This window comes from Pezoporus occidentalis, unplaced genomic scaffold (genome assembly GCF_034315485.1).
Source record: "Pezoporus occidentalis ecotype Australia unplaced genomic scaffold, CSIRO_AGI_Poc_V1 ctg42, whole genome shotgun sequence".
Taxonomy (NCBI): Eukaryota; Metazoa; Chordata; class Aves; order Psittaciformes; family Psittacidae; genus Pezoporus; species Pezoporus occidentalis.
This window is the reverse complement of record NW_026915747.1, coordinates 4,061,698-4,081,344: the sequence shown is the minus strand read 5'-3', so window position 1 is coordinate 4,081,344 and position 19,647 is coordinate 4,061,698. Positions and strand designations below refer to the sequence as shown.

General features: G+C 45.1%; 1 protein-coding gene across 7 annotated transcripts in view; it reads right to left on the bottom strand.

Moving 5' to 3' along the window:
* The window catches only part of LOC134171744 (metabotropic glutamate receptor 8), a 354,238-nt gene extending 340,856 nt beyond the window's left edge, over nt 1-13,382 (bottom strand). For 3 of the 7 annotated variants that reach the window (XM_062634255.1, XM_062634256.1, XM_062634261.1), the window contains exons 1-2: nt 13,194-13,382; nt 5,749-6,603 (exon numbers count right to left, since the gene is read on the bottom strand). In XM_062634255.1, coding sequence (XP_062490239.1) covers nt 5,749-6,258 — 510 coding nt within the window. In that variant the 5' untranslated portion in view covers nt 6,259-6,603; nt 13,194-13,382. Of the gene's footprint in view, nt 1-5,748; nt 6,604-10,008; nt 10,050-11,765; nt 11,976-12,050; nt 12,226-12,939; nt 12,964-13,181 lie in introns of those variants that run through there. The other 4 variants (XM_062634258.1, XM_062634260.1, XM_062634257.1 and 1 more) reach the window with 4 other exon arrangements.
* Nucleotides 13,383-19,647: the final 6,265 nt, after the last annotated feature.

Genomic DNA, 19,647 nt, shown 5'->3' with positions numbered 1-19,647 from the left:
TTATTCAGACATTGAACAAGTAAAATCTTTGGATACAGGGAACATGATACATGGAGTGAGCCGAGTTGGTCCATTTTTCCTCCAGGCCAAGTTTGAAGGGACCAGGAACAGCCCAGATGCTTACAGGTCTCACAAAAGGCAACTAACGGATACCACCTGGCCATGCCTTGAGCACCCTACAGGAAGCCAAACTTTCAGTGAGACAAAGCCAAGGAAGGGTGTAAGAGTGAAATTTTGACTGATCTAGTCCATAGAAAGCTTGTCTTGTGCTAGTGAGAGCTGGCCAGCTGACACAGGCAGCCCTGCAACAGATCTACCAGCCAAACAAACCAACTTGGCAGAAGGAGTTCCAGACTGAAAAAAAAAACAACCCAAATACCAAACATTGTCACTTCCCATTACTCAGAGGAGCAGCTCCTCATGCACCAAAAGAGAGAAAAGAGGCTGGCCCATGCTTGTCTGTCCTGTTTCTACAGTCACTGCGATGGGAAACTCTAAATAGCTGTCAGGGCCCTGAAATGCACCAATGGACTCTCCTTTCCCTAGGCCTGGATTTGGCTTCATGTGTTCAAGGTCATTTCTAATGTGGTGCAGACACTCAACCCTGGATCAGCCCAGGAAAATGGCTAAGTTGAGAGGAAGCGCTATGAGTAGCCTCATAGGACCTCTGCTCACCTCCTTCATTTGGAAGCTGCTCTGGCCCTTGCCCTTAGCTCCTGCTTGAGATATGTTACTGGCCTTGTACGTTGCTGATACTGACCTGTCTTCCTGGCTGATCTTGGACCTGCCTCACTGCTATGGACTTGTCTGCAAGTCACTGGACTATCGGCTAAACATGGCTACATGTTTTGCTGTTCTCATGCAGGTGAGGCTGTGAGACCACTGCCCTTCTAGCATTGCTGTCCTCTCAGCTCCTGTCTCAACTGCTCTTGTGAAGCAGCCTACTCCTGATGTTCTCTGATAAAAATAACTTAGAATGAGCCATCAGCTTCAAGTGGGGACAATCTGTCCAGAGATCCATGAAGAACTGCTTAAGTGGGCAGCTACTGTGTTACCGCCAAACACAGTTCTGTGCTCGCCTTGGAAGGTCCTTTCCTTTGTCCACTGTATTTGCAGCAAGTTCTGAAAGCTTAATAAGCACCTGTTTCACGCAGTCTTTTTGCGGCAATCACCAGAGTAATGTAAGGCAAAAAGCGGCCTCCTTACAGTAGTTAAGGGGTCACAGGTCCATTTTTAAACAGTTAATTCCTTGAACAAGTGTTTTCTGCTTACAAAGTACCTCTGAAAAGTCTAAACCCATCAACAGGTAAAATTTAGGCTATCCAAATCTGAACCTTAATGTTTTGGACCTTCTTTTTTTTTTTCCATTTTTTGTAGGGTCCTCCCTCACCTCTTCTCATGAAAAAAGGATACCATGACTACCAATCAGTTTATGCTATCCACCAGATCATCAGATAGGACTATTGACCTGTATGTTTAATGTTGTAAAATCAATAAAAGAAAAAAAAAGTCAAGAAAAACGAAAAATAGCAGCATAAAAATTCGAACTGCTGAGCATAGTATTCTCAGGCTACCTTTGCTTGTGTACTTGCATGGAACATATGCTTTTTACAGTTTCATCACAAATTAAAATTCCACTGGATAACAATGTTCTCAAAAACTATGCAGTCCTGACATTTAGGAACTTCAGAGCAGATATTAAAGCAACACTGAACTTCAAATTACAGGTTCAACTTCCTGAATAGTACTGTTAGACAGAAATATGGATGAATCGCACTCATCCTGGGCCTAATGGAAACAGGTGTTTGCATGACAGTGATCACTGACTTCAGTGAAAGCACAGGCATTTACACCAGCTGATTACATACCAAGATGCAGTAAACACAGCTTTCTACCTGAAGCCTTTGTGAGCCTTTGTGACCAAGGTCTTGGTCCTCAGCTGCAGAGCAGTGGGGATACATCAGCTGAGAGTTTCAGCCCATGCCCTTCGTCTAAGTACAAGCCAAACTGGATTATACTTCTGTATTTCTGGCAAATAACCCTTAATTTCCTAGTCCTCTTGACTATAACCACCACAAATAGTTTCTATAATGCTGCTGAGGGTCTTACCCAGAATCCGTTACTCATGCAGAGATCACAGAATGGTTTGAGTTGGAAAGGACCTTAAGATCATCTAGTTCCAGCCACCTGCAATGGGCAAAAATCCAACACACTAGACCATGTCACCCAGGGCTCTTTCCAACCTGGCCTTGAACACTGCCAGGGACGGAGCATTTACCACTTCTTTGGGCAACCCATTCGAGTGCCTCACCACCCTCACGGTAAAGAATTTCCTCCTTATATCCAATATAAACTTCCCCTGTTTCAGTTTATTTATTACCCCATTACCCTTTGTCCTATCACTACAGAGTCCCTCTCTAACATCACTATAGGTCGCCTCCAGATACTGGAAGGCTGATATGAGGTCTCCACACAGCTTCTCCTCCAGGCTGAACAACCCCAACTTTCTTAGCCTGTCCTCATATGGGAGGTGCTCCAGTCCCCTGATCATCCTTGTGGCCATCCTCCTGACTTGTTCCAACAGTTCCATGTCCTTCTTATGTTGAGGACACCAGAACTGCACACAATACTTCAAGTGAGGTCTCACAAAAAGAGAGTAGAGGGGCAGGATCACCTCCTTTGACCTGCTGGTCGCGCTCCTTTTGATGCAGCCCAGGATACAGTTGGCTTTCTGGGCTGCGAGCACATGTTGAAGCTGGCTTATGTTAAGTTTCTCATCGACCGACACCTCCAAGTCCTTCTCCACAGGGCTGCTCTGAATCTCTTCTTTGCCCAACCTGCAGCTGTGACTGGGATTACTCCAACCCAGGTGTAGGACCTTGCACTTCATATTGTTGAACTTCATGAGGTTGGCATCAGCCCACCTCACAAGCGTGTCAAGGTCCCTCTGCATGGCATTCCTTCCCTCCAGTGTATCAACCGAACCACACAGCTTGGTGTCATTGGCAAACTTGCTGAGGGAGCACCCAATCCCACTGTCCATGTCAGCGACAAAGAGGTTGAACAAGACCGGTCCCAGCACAGATCCCTGAGGGACACCACTCGTTACTGGTCTCCAGCTGAACACTGAGCCATTGACCACAACTCTTTGCCGTGCGGCCACCCAGCCAGTTCTTTATCCACTGAGTGATCCATCCATCAAATTGATGTCTCTCCAATTTAGAGACAAGGATGTCGTGTGGGACAGTGTCGAATGCTTTGCACAAGTCCAGGTAGATGATGTCAACTGCTCTACTCCCTTCCACCATTTCCGTAACCCCATCATAGAAGGCCACCAAATTGGTCAGGCAGGATTTCCCCTTAGTGAAGCCATGCTGCTGTCACCAAGCACCTTGTTGTTTTTCGTGTGCCTTAGCATGCCTTCCAGGAGAATCTGCTCCAAGATTTTGCCAGGCACAGAGGTGAGACTGACTGGTCTGTAATTCCCCGGGTCATCCATTTTCCCCTTCTTGAAAATGGGGGTTATATTTCCCTTTTTCCAGTCATCAGTAACTTCACCTGACTGCCATGATTTTTCAGATATGATGGACAGTGGCTCTGCAACTTCATTCGCCAGCTCCACCAGGACCTGCAGACAGATTTCATCAGGTCCCATGGAATCGTGCACATTCAGGTTCCTAAGATGATCTCAGACCTGTTCCTCTCCCACAGTGGGCCTAAGGTCTTCATCCTCACAGTCCCTGCATCTTCCTTCCAAGACTTGAGATAACAGATCTACTTCTGAGAGGAAGGTGTAAAAACAGACTTCAGATGCAGGTCCAACATCAGACATTAAAGGGTATAATTTGTCATTTTTTTACATTACTAAGAATATTTGTGAAGGATCTATAATTAAAACTAAAAGAGATGTCTCCTCCTTTTGCCAGCAGCTGTGTTACATCAATTAAACGGATAAATAAGATCCTTCCCCCAGGGGATATCATGTGACCCTCTATTGATTAAGACTGCAGTAGAATGTTATTTGCAATCTTACAGCATAATGCAAATCAGGAGGTAGCTATCATGGTTTCAGAAGACAAATTGCCACTATCTTAGATAATTCATAGACCTCTTCCCTTCTTGTTGCTATCAATTCACAGTTAATGCATGTCTTAAAAGTCTTAGTTTCTTAAATCAGTCAATGGCACTGTATTCAACTCAAAACTGGGTGTAAGTCATAGTCTACATGTCCCTGCATTATAATGTGTATTAAACTGACCATTCCATCTATAATTAGTTCAGAACTATACACTATATAATTGGATAACACAATTCAAAAAAGTTCATGAAATTAAAAATAGGCACCTCCAGCAACCTGCATAAATGTTCCCAGGAAAGACAGGCCTCCCCCATCAGGCACAGATCCATAGGTACCCACCATATAGAACATTTTAAGTCTCAGCTCAGTTTTGCATACTTGATTTTCAAAAGCTAAACATATGGCTGGAACAAGTCCACTACTCAATAACCTGTGCAAGTAACTGTAGCTACAGATCAGTTTTGAGATTGTAACAAACACCAGACCACAACCCAGAAGACACTTTGCTCTTCTGCTGAGCTGTAAATCCATCATTATGCCCTTCATGGGAGACCCAGAGGGAAGGATAAAAATATCTCCATTTAAAGGTCTGAAACACTCTGCCAATTTGAGAAACCTTCAGAAAAAAAGCAAATCTTTCCTTAATTCTAAGCAATCTCTCAGTTACAACAATTATAACAAGTGCAACGCTTCTCAAAACACATACCGGCAATATTTAACATTATCAGAATATTCTCCAGCAAGAATAGACCCTAAAGAAAGGGTCTTTAAGTGGTCTTTAGTGGTTGTGAAGTTGTAGGACATAAGGTAAGATCTCTGAATGGAAGGAACAAGTCTGAATAATAGTGGACAGTAGAACAGTAATAGATTCAGACAAGAGTTACAGTCATTCTGTGTGTACAAAAAAGTGCTCAATCTACCATCATCTGTTTGCCATTGCACAGGATTAAAAATTGTTCACTGCCTGATCTGTTCCAGCTAAGTCAACTGATTAGAATGTGTTCATCTTCCCATTTAACTTAGCAAGTTTAAAAGGGGCAGGTTTGCTTTTCCATTATTTATATCAGAGCTTAATAAAATACATGGAAGGAAACACCAGTAGAACTGTTGACCAAAAATGATCTTGCAAAGTGATAACAAAGTCTGCAAAAAATATTGCCTTGTAAAAAATATGGAGGAGGTTAAGATTTCAAAGAAATCAAAGATAATTCAGTACACTTCATTTGGCTAGACATGCACATCAATAGCACTACAATATTACTGGCATAGCTTGCTATGTAGGGAAATTACCTGGTCCTCCTACAAATGGATTTCTGTTCAAATCTTATATTTCATTCTCCTGGAAATTTGGGAAATTAATCTCAACCTATTCTTGATGAGTATAAATGCTTAATACAGAGCAAATGTGAGTAGCAAATAAATAAGGATACAAATCCCTAAAGAGTTAAATCGTGCTCTGTTTTTTTACAATTTCAAAAGAAGCATTTGACACCCTAAAATACATCTGCAATCATTGGTCTTTTGTTTTCCCCCCTTTGCCTTGAAAAGGCAAACCAGTTGTTTTAGATTTCTGAATATGAAGAAGTCCTCTCTTTTTTGAAGATAACACAATCACTTCACTTACTTCATTGTGCTTGAAATCTAAAAGGCAGGTAGAAAATGTTACTTACCTTAAAAAGTCTTAAAATATTTGCGACCATAATGGACACTGAACTTGCTGCAGCACCTATCACACCTGATATCTTGTCTGGCTTAGTGAAAATAGGTGGGTCACCATTAGCACACTTCACGTCTGAACCATCTTTTTCTATCAACGCTTGCACAAATGTTAAGGACTGCTCCAATGCATAAGTGTCTCTGGAACACGTATCAAGGATCCGGACACCCAAGGTGATATTGGCAAGAAGATCAGGGTCTTTGTTAATCTGATCAACTGCATACAGCATTGCCTCTAGTCTGTGGATCCCTTTCTCCTTCTTGAGCTCCCCACAAGGCACCCCTCTATCCCCTTTTGCATGGACGGGGAACAGTCCTCCCAAGATGATGTCCCCATCCAGTCGGATGGAGTGGGCATATTCCTGGCCATGAGTTCTTTGCACCAGGGTGAGTATCCAGTAGAATTTGGCTGTTAACAGGAAAAAACAGTGGCAGGAAACTAGTCGTTTTCCTTTGTATACCATTTTCTCTGAAGACGTTGTTGCTCTCCAGTATCCAGATCTTCTTCTTGCTAAAGGATGAGGCTGAACATTTGAAGCTGCACTTTCTGGAGGCTACCATCAGTGCCCAGTAAATAATATAGAACCATGCGGTAGGTAGAAAAAGGATCTCAGCAGAAGTACATAAAACGTGTTTTACAAAAGATGTCCACAAATGCCATAGGTCAATCAGGTCAATCAGCTTTTCTGAGAGGTGGCTTTCAATTGCTTTTAGTTGATGGCAGAGTGTAGGGTTGTATGTCTGGTCCTGGTGCTAAGAGGAAGTTAGTAGCTTATGTCTTTGTATTTTGCCCTACAGCTGAGGTACTTCTGGAGAAATAATAAAAAAAAAAAAAAGGAAAAAAATGAGAAATACCATTTAGTTCAGCAGTTTTACACGTCACACTGTATTTACTTTTGAATATGAGTTACATCGCCTAGGTTTTTGTTTCTATATTCTTTAAGAGTGTAATTCTTGGCCTTCTGTGAATTTGAACACCTGGGTGCACTGTACTACAAGCTGCTAAATTGATGACACAAACAGAGCAAAAGCTCTGTTTCGGAAAAAAAACTTATCCTGGTGTTCAGATTCCAAACAGTAATTCTTATTTACTTTCATATTGCATGACATCCAGAAACAGATTTGATCTGTAGCACATTTGTTTTTTCTGGTTTCCTGCATCATTCTGTTCCTGTCTACAGAAGTGCAATAACTACTTACACTCTCACTCACAGTGAGGTTCCATTTATGCCAATGGAGTAATCAGAGTTCCTGAATTTAAGTAGGCTCTTCAGCCACTGCAGTACAAGCATATTCAATCCATTCATTTAGATATTAAACTGATTATTTCTCCAGTGGAATTCATTTTTTCTGGGTTTACTATATATCTAAAATGACTTCCAGATAATTTCTAACACTGAATTACTTCTATGAAAAGGTAACTGATTTCTTAAGCAAAAAGAGCACAATGTATCTGTTAGGAAACCAGCTGAATATCCAGTATTCCCTTTCCAACATTCTACTTGAGCTGAGGTCTAGCATTAACAAGGTCTCTAGTCCCTGCTTGGATTTGGACCATATTAAATAGGAGCAATATTGCACTCCTACTGACATATGGGGAAGTCCTACCGATTTTAATGAAATCATACCTAAACACCTGCCTGTTATAAATATCTCCAAATTGCCCCCACTAATTCTTAAGTGAGTGGTATTTATTTCAATATTTAACAAAACTACACATGCCTGAAGAAATTTTTAGACCTCTGAGGAGAGAGGTAATTCATTTTACCTGATAATAGATAGGTACACCGTGGGCAACTCCATCTGAGCCAGTCAGCATCTGTTATAGGCTATAGAAAGCAGCAGACATCCGAGGGTACAACTTACCTAATGCTTTTCTTTTTTAAAGTTTTATTCATTATGAAATTAATCACATTGAACAAGTGCCTACCTCACTGCCTATACAGAAAATCCCTGCAAGAGGCTCATCTGTAGATATATATATACTTGATCCCTAGTGATCTAGCTGGTTCCTACCAAATATATTATCAAATCAAAAGACAATTATAGGCAATGTTAGAAGACAGCTATAGACAACTATACTGTTTTTCAAAGATTTTAATTCTTTTCTACAAAAATTTTATATATTATGTGGTAACAGGACTTAATGTTGTTTGATAACACTTTAAATTGACCATCCTATTGTTACATATTTTTCCTCCACAGTGATAGTACTAAGTTCACAAAAGCTGAAGAAGAGTTTTTAAATAGTGTTTAAATAGAGTTTTAAATATTTGAAGACCTGAGAAAAATATTCATAGTGGAAAGTTTGCTATTGAATGTAAAGGTATCTCACTGTGATTTTGTAACAGAGAAACAACTTGAAAATGAAACATGTTTAGTGGGTGTGAATAAAAATCAATTGGGAACAGCAGCACACAAGACTTACAGTGCTTCTTAACATTTTGTTTTCCTTGAATTTGGTTTAGGCTTAAATCTAAATTAAACAAAGCACGTGCCATTGTTCTCCTTTGGCTCCTTCTGGGCACATAGCTTACAAAGCTTTCTGGGCTTCAGCCCCATGAGCCAGACTCTGGCTCAGTCACAAATAGAGGAACTTGACTAATGTCACTGGGTGAGTTGATACAGCCCTGTGGGATGTTTCATAAATGGCCCATGTTATAGAGAAAAGATTGCAGGAACTATTAACTAGACACAATCATCTATTGTCTTGATTGCCTCAGTAGAAAAACACACTAAGTATTTGAAATAGTAAAGAGTAAAAGTTGTGGCTACACCTAAAACAGAGACAGAGGCAATTTCCTTTCTGGTTCCACAGTGAATAACTAACTCGTTAGTCTATGCATGTATGTACAACCCAGACAGAGAGAAATTCTCTGAGGGAAGAAAAGATAGGACTATTCTTATTTAACGTTGTACAGAGAACAAGAAAGCAACAATGCAAAAGAGAAAATATTCATGAAGGAAAGAAACGCTGCTTTTTCTTTTTCTCAGCCTCAGGTCAATTCCTTACAGCCAAAGAATGCCAAGAAATTAAAGTAACTGTCAGTCTTTGTACAAACAAATGATGATGAATTCAGCTATTGCAACCCAAATTCCAACAATAACAGAGAAGCTATAGTGAGCCCGATAACCTCAGTCCAATACCTTATCTGGACCTGACTGAAAGTCCAAAGAATTAATAATCAGCATTTTCAACACTATAGTCCACATAAGCATAAACTGCTCTGCCTCAGCTTACATGTTTTCCTGAAAAAGTATGTTCTGTGATGCGAGTGGCCACAGCTTGTCTATAAAACAGAAATAAAATTTTAAAGTGCTCTTTTTAAAAATTTAAGACCTTTTAGTCCTTTTTTATGTTACCTAAGAAATAAAAGCTACTATTACATGGCCTAATTTATTCCTGCCACAATGCTTTTCTTATATTGATTAATATTACCTTTTACAGAATGTTGTAAGCCTGTGTAGCTAAGCAGAAAGCATCTGATCTAAATGGATTCCATTTTTATCAATGAATTTTAGTGAAAAAGCATAGTTCTCTGTGCTATAAAGCCTGAATGAACTTTCCTCATATGCAGAGATTTCATTTGAAGTAAAATGCTGTCCTTTTCCAATTGACCATAAAAGTATGAATTAATGCAAATATATTCTTCATTTATCAGGTTCCCAACTGTAGTACCTGGTGTTCACCAGACACATGGCTTCAGAGAAGAAATTCGTACATTTCCTCAGCACAGTCCAAGAGTAAGTGCACCACAAAGCCTCTCTTCCAGTCACTTTCGAATACATGCGTCTCTTGGGTTTAATTCATTAAAAGTATCTGGCATTATCAGAACATGCTGCTATTTTGAAAGTCAGTATTTCAGCACAAACCTCCACTTGTTCTGCTAGAATATGTATTTATTTTTAAACCTAAGGAGGCGGGGTACTGCAAGACAGGGGACATGGAAACTTCTGCATGTAGTGTCTGGTTCTGAAATTACTTCCTTCATATAATCATTCAGTTTTATCAGATGGTTGTGTACTTTGATACCATGGTTGGGTACTTCGGCACCATGTTGTCAGAGTCAGTGCATGAGCATATGCCTGGACCAGTCACTATTTCAACAAAGACTCATCACACCGAGAGGTAGGCTCATTATGAGAGTCCTTTATGTTCATGGAAAGGTCTAAAAACTGAGGTGTGGCAGATAAATACAGGCAATGTCTCTTACTTTGGTAAGAAGTTTCCTGAAAGAGCTGCCTTCTGCTGGCACTGGTTGTGCCTGAAATCATACAGAGAGATTCAATATGCTCATCTGGAAATATTGCTTAAACAAATAAATCTCACAGTTACAGACCGTTGCAGGCGTAAGGAGCACTCTCCACAGCAGAGCAGGATAACATGTTCCCTCATCTCCTTGGAACACTTTTTAACTGACATTGCCAGTCAGACACACAAGGCCTTTACCGAAGGACAAAAAAAAAAGTATTTAGAAGTATTAAAAAGGTATTTAGTCAGGGGAAAAAACATCTGAGAAAAAGTATTAGTAATTTTGTTTGAGGCCAAAACATTCATTTGTCATTGCATTGGAAGCACGGTTGGAACTGCACTAAAATAAAATAAAACCAATATCCTGTGAACTAGAAAGGTAAGATTTTTAGGGTGAAAACCCATTTCTAATTTCACAAAATGTCAGATTGTCCAGTCAATGCAAAACTGATCTGCTTTTACTAACTGAAAACCAAATAACAGCATCTTCCATTGTGAAGTTCTCAGAAGGAAAAAAAATCGGTAATAAAAAAGGCAAAAAATGTGATTATTTTTAGTACTGATATGTTACTTCGGAACTATCAAATAAGAATGATCTTGCTAACATTCATTTAGCGGCCACAAAAGTTGCCTCTTTCTTCTGCACAGCATTCGGCAATGACCAAAGAGCTGAACTCCACACGAAGCAGGTAAATAATTGCCACCTGCATACACTAAGCTGACACATAGGGAAGATTAATGGGTTTTGCTGACAACAAAAAGGAATTTGGAATTTTGGCCTTGACTTCACAACGCCTAACTTGCAGGAGAATTGTTCACTGATGTAAGTAGTCTTATCTACCTCAGCTCTTCTGTAATGGTTTGCTGTGCCCCTGCCACAGAGGTAACCTTTAGACAATAATAAGGACTTCAAGGCGAATCAACCTCAGTACCTTGCTCACAGAAACTATTTCTTTCGAGGGCACCATGAGAGAAATGTCTCCACTCAGCCTGATCAGACTCTTTTCAAATATCCAGAAACACCTGCCTCCACTTTCTACCCTGCATATATCCATTTTCCAAACAAGCTACCCTGCCAAAAACCAGTACAGGTCCTTTTGCCAGGGTGAGACTAGTAGGAGCTTACAGTTTTTAAGAAGGAAACAGCATAAAATATTTTCATCTGCCCTTGCTTGCCTGGTCTCCCAGCTGAATAAACCCCATCAACATTAACAGCTTTAGAGCTGGTTTCAGCTCTGGTCTGGCAAGTGATGATCAAGGAGATTTCCCCTGCAGCCCAGGAGAGCTCTTTCCCTTGGTTTTGTTTCCATTTTGCCCTCTTCCCACCAGGCTTCAGCTCCCCAGTCGGCACAGCTGGGCTCAGACCCGGAGAGGGCAGAGCAGCCCAGCGCCTAGAAACGCGCCTGAGCAAGCATACCGTCCCGGGTCATCCTGCAGGAAACACCCGTGCCTGCACCCGTGTCCGACCCGCAGCGGGCACACGAGCGGACGCGGCCCCCGGGCGCCCAGATAGCGGTGAGCCCCGCACAGCGCTCCGCGCTCCACACCTCGCGCTCTCCGAGAGCCTCACCCTGCGCACCGCACCGGGCGCACCCAGCCCAGCACTCCGCGCCGCATCCCGCGTAACCTGCCCAGCACTCTGTGCCGCTCTCCACGTTCTGCCCTCTCCCCCATCCCGGTTCTGGCTGCACCACCGGGAGCAAACGGCCGGCCACGCACCGGCTTTCCGTGGGGCTCCTCCGTGCTTTCCCTGCTGCCTCTCGGCTTCTAACGCACCCCGGCACCGTTCTCGGGCCGCGGGAGGGCTGGCGCAGCCCGGCCGGCCCCACCCGGTGGAGGGGCCCGGGGAGCGCCCCGGGGCTGGGCGAGCCGGTTCCCCACACGCAGCTCCCCTACCATCTCCCATCACCGCGGTGTTCCTCCCTTGAAGGGAGCCCCCTATTGTTCTCCGCTTTACTTAGCTGAGATTCCCCCCCCCCTTTCTCTTCCCAGGCTCATCCGTACCCCAGCTGGCGCCTGTTGTTAAGGGATTCCGGCATTGCTTTGGCGAGGCTTTCACCGGGGCCTCTCTCCTTCCAGCCACCGGCCGCGGGACGGGTTTCAGCTACCGCACCCGGGGTTCCCCCGGCTGGAGCCGAGGCCTCGGAGGTCGCTCCCTCCGAGCCCGGGTCCCTGGCCAGGAGCTCTGCACCCGCGGCAGCGGAGGGGCAAAGCCACCCATCGCCGCCTTTTATTTACAGCCGTCCGTGAGTCAGTCCTCCCCTCGCATCAGCTGGTCAGCTTTAATGCGCCTCTGTTTCCCCTCAATGAAAATCTAAGTCCCTGGTCCCAGAGGACAGAAGCTTGCGAACTCCAAAATACCAACGCCGGATTTGCAAGCACTTTGGGTCACTGATAGATTTTTATCACTTGAGTTGTGTTGAGGTTTGTTTTGTTTTGGAGGTTTTGGGGTTTTTTAAACCGTGTTATACATTCACCTGCCAACACTTGGGATTCCCGCAACAAACACATGCCGGCGCTGGGGGATGTTGCTCCCCGTCGGGACCTCTAACCCCCGCCGCTGCCCCTTGCTTCCTTTCCCGGGGGAGAGAGCCCGGCGAGGAGCCTCCTTCCTCTTCCCACCCGAGGTCTCCCCTCAGAGCCGAGGGAGCGGAGCCCACCCAAGAAGCGGGGCGGGTGGGCAGCAGCTCGCCTGTCCCCGGAGCCGAGAGGGAAGCAGACAGCGGAGGTCAGGGTTGGTCCTGTCCCCCCCGAGAGGCAGGAGCCCCCTCTTCCCTCCCTGCTCGCGAAACGTGAGCAGGGCGGAGGGGACCGCGGGGAAACCCCTGTGCCCCCCCCCCCCCCCCCCCCGGGTGGCAGAGGACCCAGTTAAGGAGGGAATGAGAGATCTCACCGGTCGGGAGAACCGATGGTCTCCCTTGTGACGGCATCGTGCCCGGGATCTCCTTCGTTTAGAGCTGATAGGGGGAGGATATCGACGATAAAAATGGTAAATAATTAAAGCAAAAAGACAAATCCACGGCGCCACGAAGCAGGCGGAGGGGATTGCCTAGCTCAGAAACGTTAACTGAGTCAAAACTTGCATTATTTGTGGGCTCCTCTCTCCTTAAAATAAGAAGTAACGGCGACATACACTTATATAAATACCTTGATCGGAGAGAGTTGCATATCCACATCACTGTAGAGGTCACTGGAACTGATGCTCGGCGCCCATCGGGAGTAGCATGAGGTAATTTCTGGACAGCCCTCTTCTCAAATAGCTTTCCCCGGTAGCGTCAGCGTCAGCAGGAGCTCGGAGCTTTGCCTGGGACAGGTATCCAGGAGAGCAGCTTCAGTAGCGCTCTGTATAACGCCTGCCATCAGCCGAACCTGCTCCGCTGCCACCTTCCTTACCCCTCCTCCCTCCCTTAAAAAGGAAGAAAGAAGAAAAAAAAAAAAAAAAAAGCCAAACAGAAAATCCCACCCAACTTTTGGGGCCGGTGGCCCAGCCCCGTGGCGATACACACCCTCTGCCACCCCGCCGCTCAACTGCAGCTGCGGACACACGCACCGGCCGGGTCGCGCCTTTCACAGCTCTATGCGAAAACGCCCGCCGGTCCGACCCGGCCCGGCCCGGCCCCTCCGCGGCAGGAGCCCCGCGGCTCGGCGTGCCCGGCCGCCGGCGGGAGCTGCTCGGCGCTGCTAGCGCTCACAGCGGCTCCGGCGGCGCGGGCGGGCGGGGGGCGGTGCCGCACTTGTAGCTGTTCGTGGTGCTGAAGGCGGCGGCGACCCCGTGACGGCGGCTCGGTGCGGCGATCCCCGGCTCGGCGCGCAGCGGCGCGGCACCATGTGAACCCCCAGCGGGCCGCGGCTGTGGCCCCGCTCCCGCCCGCCTGGCCTGGCCTGGCCTGGCCGGGGCGCGGTGCCGGCCGAACGTTTGCGGGATTTCTGAGCAGAGGAAGTCAGTAAGGGCTGAGGCGGTCGCGGTGCGGGAGCGGGAGCAAGGAGGGGGCAAGGACGGGGGCACAGGCGGGAAACGGGGCTGTTTAGTGCGGCCTCCCCCAGGGTGCGGGGCCTCTATCTCCATCCCGCCTTCCGAAGGCGAGAGAGTGGTGTCCTCCCGTAACTGGATCGATAACACAGGGGAGCTTTCCCGACGCTTTTTGTCCCATCCCCGGTTTCCGTCCGCAGCGCGGATGCCGGGTGGAGTTCCCGTTTTTCCCCAGGCACCCGGTAAGTTTCAGCAGCAGGAGCCGGGGCCACCCCGACGGTTGAGGGACATGGTAGGGAGTACTTTGCTGGAACAGTCTGGAAGTTTGCTCCTCCCCTCAGAGGCGCTGCCCACCCCAGGACCATGCCTTGTTTGCACAGGGGTGCTACGGGGCGCTCAGCTCCGGGGCCCCTCGCAACCGGGTGGGAGCGCCCTGGCCGGCCCCGCAGAGCGCGGAGCCCGGTGCCCTCCCTGCCGGGACAGCCACGCAGCCTCGGTGAGAAGGTTCCACCTCGAGGGCTCTGCCCGCAACTGCACCAGCGGCGCCGGGCTCTGGCGGCTCAGCTCGGCCCCGGTTCCCGGAGCAGGAGAGGGCTCCAGGCTCCACGGTCTGAGCAAGACGACCGTCAGGCGCCTGACCTTAACTTTTCCATCTCCCCGTTTCAGACTACTCTGGGCTACTTTCCTTAATAACAAATAATATCTTTCTTTGTTTTGCCCAGAGTTTTCTTACTTATTTAGAATACTGCTGCTGGTAAGTGGAAGAATTCCAAGCATGCTCCAATATACCCAACCAGTGCTTCCATGGTATTTTTTGTTATATGGTACTGCTTGGATTGATGTGTTAAAGGCCTGCCCCAGGCAAGCTGTGAGACTCAGACAATATCTGCTGAGTCTCTCAAGCCTAAAGCTTCTCTTATGGAGAAGATCTTTTACTATTGGAAAATGGCACTGGGAAAACTGCCAGGTCTTAGACAGAATATATTAAGTCATGCTTGCATTTTATTTTATTTTTTTCCCTCAGAACCTTTCATGAAAGAAGACTGAGGAGCTGTGATTTCAGTGACCTTATAGAAATCTGGAATATAGTCACATAGGTAAAATTCTAATGTTCAATCATGAGCAAAATTCCATTTTAAAGCAGAGATCCTCCTTAACCCCCATCAGGAAAGTAAGCCATGCATGAGTTATAAGTAGTGTTGGATAGACCAATGCCCAACTTCATTTACTCTCTGCAGCTCCAGCAGCTTAACAGAAAGTTCAGCAAAGCAAAGCCAACTGATGTTCTGAGGGCACAGCTGATGCTTGAACTTTTGTGTAAATCTTGCAGTTGGAGATGCAGACTGAGGTCAAAAGATTATAATAAGGAGATCTCCAATGTGTTTCCAGCTCAACCACCAATCTGAATGTGATCTGTTGCCTTGCCCCATCTCTCTCTCCTAGTCACATCTTCTCTACAGCACTGTTTTGGGGGCACTGGGACTGCATCTTATTACACGTTTACAGTGAATAGCACAATGACTTTTAGGTTGGAGTGTGATAAATAAATCTGCAACCGAATAGATGTGTGCGGTGTTTTGATTGAATGCAGAGAAAATAAGTGGGGAAGGGGGGGGAAAGGAAGAGAAGAATGAGAAGCTTTACATGAAAATGGTCATTCAGTGAGGATAGATGACACAACAGAAAGGCAAAACACATCCATCATTCTTTGAGTAGGATTCATTCTGATTCAAGCCCAACAGCAGCTAATGTCAGGTTGTACAGAAGACTAATGTCAGTACTGATGACAACTGCTACCTGTACAGCTAACTCAGGAGGGAAGAAATCCAGTTCTGGAGGCCAAGCTGTCATGAAGCAATTAAATGACTCTTTTTCAAGTCAGAAGTCCTGATTCTCACAGGAAGCATCTTACGCATTAGGAGACTGGCATAGTCTAACTAAAGGCCGTACCATGTCAGGACCATGTGGACATAACCTGAGAGGCTTGAGTTTTAATTACTGCCTAAAATAAACGCTTGCTCTAAACATTGCTTTAAAGCCAAGTGAAACCAAATGAACCAGTCCATCTCTGTGCCTTTATTTGTCCCGCACAGAAGACATTGAACCTCCATGTATCCAGTGATTTTGGCAGAACAGCTTATATTCCAACAGCACTATTCCATTACCACACTCACCAGTACAGTTTGTCGTGACATTCAAAAGGGGCTTAATTTTTTATAACTTTCAAATAGTGAGAAGTAAGACACTCTTAGTTCTGGGTGGGTGGTTTTATTGCTATTTAAGTGACAGAAACATGGCTTTTGGAGTTATTCAAACACAGGAATTAAATCTATTAAGACAATAAAGCCATTTGAATAATCCTTTTCTGGCACAGGTCTGCTGATTAACAGCAATCAAGGAATATGGAGCCATGAAGTCAGTGATTTCCATTAAAATGATAGTGAATACTGGGTTCTGAGTCATGTTTTGGAACTTGTATGAACTTCTCTAAGGCCAATATCACTTTATAAAAATGTATTTTAATCTCTTTACAAAATGTATTGCATGGTGAAAAAGTAAAAGGGGGAGAAAAGGCATTTCACAGAGTAACTATGACAAAAAGCATTATCTGGACACCAAAGAAAGTATGCAACCATCTGTAAAATAGAACATACCTTTGGAAGACTCCAACTGTGACTTATTTCAAATAAACTTTTCAGCAGTGAAGAGGAAATGTAAAAGCTTAAACTATAAAAGGAAAGATAGCCATCATGTAGGAAAGGTAGCATGGTTTCCAGGGAAGATATTTTCAGAATCAGAATATTTTTAGTACATAATTTCCAAATGTGTCTAACAAATTCCAATATGTTAGAAGATTTTAGCAGTTGGAAACCGTCCCTCTGCCGGAAGGAGCAGCACAAGAGCACTGTTTTGTAAATGGGCTTTTGAATCTCTTATTCAGGAGGCAGCAGGAGCTGGCTGCGCTGCAGGGTAGGCCAATACAGCAGGCAGGGCAGTGTCTGCCAGAAGAGACAGTCCCACAGCAGCCAAACTACTGCTGGAGAAGAGCAGGTCTGATGGCAGCAGCCAGGGTCAGCACATCCCAGTGATTGCTAGACAAGTCACAGCAGTGAGGCAAGTCTGAGATCAAGCCAGGAAATCAAGCTGGAGGATCAGGATCTTCATCAGAGGGGTATATGGCAAGGCACAGACATGGCTGCTCAGGAAGGGCAAAGGAGTGTCAGAGCTTAAAAAAGCTTTTGGGTGATGCTGGGAGCTCAAATGAGATTTCTTACAGCTCTCTCACGAAGCTGTCTCCCCAAGGTCACAATCTGCTCCATGTCAGAGCTGGCCTTGAGAGCAGGCTGCCAGACACACAGCAGCAGGACAGGGCTCTTGGCCCTTACTTAAATACTGGTCAAAGTCTGTGTCATATTCTTTTACATTTCCTTTTTTCTGCACAGAGCTAGAGGATGACAGTGACACATCTGTCCTGAGCACTGTCATAACAGTTGATAAATTTTCTGAACTCACAGTGTAAGAGTCTGCCTCTCAATCTGATCGAAATCTGAAGGAGACCTATCTGGAAGTTAGAAATGGGGGACTCATACTAAATTTAAGTGAAGGATATAGTATATTTATGAATCAAAGACAGTGTTTCCAAAACACAAATGGATGATGAGCCTGCAAAATCCTCTCCCACACAAGTCGAAACATTGAAGTCAGCAGAGACAGTTGTGAAGCAACATACTATTTGGTAAAGGAAAGAGAGAATCAATCCTAATTAACTAAAAATTACAACACCCACAAAGGGAGTTATGCATTTTTGTACCTTGTCATGGTTTAAGCCCAGCTGGTAACTCAGAACCATGCAGCCGCTCGCTCACTCTCCCCGTTCTTCCTCCCCCCACTCCCAGAGGGATGGGGAGGAGAATTGAAAGAGTGTAACTCCCACGGGTTAAGAACAGTCCAGTAACTAAGGTATAACACAAAATCACTACTGCTACCACCAATGATAATAATGATAAGGGAAATAACAAGGGAAGAGAATATAACCGCTCACCACCCACCGACCGATACCCAGCCCAACCTGAGCACTGATCTAGCCCTTCCGGGTAACTGCCCACAAGTATATATAGTGGGCATGACGTGCTGTGGTATGGAATACCTCTTTGGTTAGTTTGGGTCAAGTGTCTTGTCTCTGCTTCCTGCCGAAGCAGAGTACATCCACACACACAGAGGGAGATCATTCCTTAGCACATGGACCAATTCCTATAAAGCTGCTGAGTCTATCCAGTCCGTGATGTTGGGCTCCATCTCTTGCAACAGTCTTTCAGAGCAGGAGAAACAGTGTGCAGTGTTGGACTGTTGCCTGCTGATGACAGTGCGGAACTCAGCTGGTCACTGCTGAGCTCGTCTGGTTTCGGCAAAGTTCGTTCTTTTGGGATGATGATCAGAGGGAAGTCAGGGCTAGTCGCTGGTAACCTGAAGACATCTAGTTGGTGGGCTATAACAGTGCTACATAGCAGGCAATAGCATAAAGTTGAGTCCATTGGCTGTTTTCCCCTAAAATCAAATCCCCTTGAGATACACATCAGACTTCCCCATCTTCCCGCGTTACCCACCAAGTATATCCGGGTCCCTGAGCAAAAGCAATCCCATGAGTGGGTTTGCCTTTACCTGAAAAAGGAATAATCCAGACTGTCTTCCCCAGCAAATTCGTTATGTGCACCACAGGAGCTTTATCCCCCTCTACAGCATGTAAAAGTTCTGACTGGGCTAGGCCTGCCCTGTTGGCAGATTCCCTGGTGTTGACCAATCAGATGGCCTTTGAAATGTTTGAAAGTCCCACCACCCATTGCTCTCAGTGTAGTTTTTAACAGCCCATTGTACCGTTCGATTTTCCCAGAGGCTGGTGCATGGTAGGGGATGTGATATACCCACTCAATGCCATGCTCTTTGGCCCAAGTGTCCATAAGGTTGTTCCAGAAATGAGTCTCATTGTCTAACTAACTGAATTCTCTCTGGGGTGCCGTGTCGCCACAAGATTTGTTTCTCAAGACCCAGGATAGTATTCAGGCAGTGGCGTGGGGCACAGCATATGTTTCCAGCCATCCAGTGGTTGCTTCTACCATGGTAAGCACAGGACATACCTTTACAATGGGGACAGTCTCCATTAGCATGTCCTCCAGTATAATGACTGTGTGGTTTTATATCTATATTTCATAAACTATCTATCTATTAGGTACTAAACTTTGCAAGTTCTAAAAGTCTTTCATTTTATCCTTCACTAAAGGAAAAATGAAGCCATGTTTAAGAGTGCCCTTTCATTCTAAGTCACTTTACAAAAACTGATAAGAAGCTATATATAGTGATTACTTCAGCAGCCTTTGAAATGCTGACATCTTTGAGGTGAGGTACAAAAAAGGTTTATAAATCAGAAGGTAAAGCCACATTACCTTTTCAACATATGAGGCATAACCTTTCCTCTTAAACCACAGCAGATGGACATAGCTATTTTCCATGGGGAAAAATCTTTGCATTTATTTACCCTTCCAAATAAGTTATTTGCATACAATGTCATTTGCCAAACAACAAGTGGAGCTGATCATATACTGCCCTGTTCCAGCCACTTTGTAGGCTGTTGGCAAA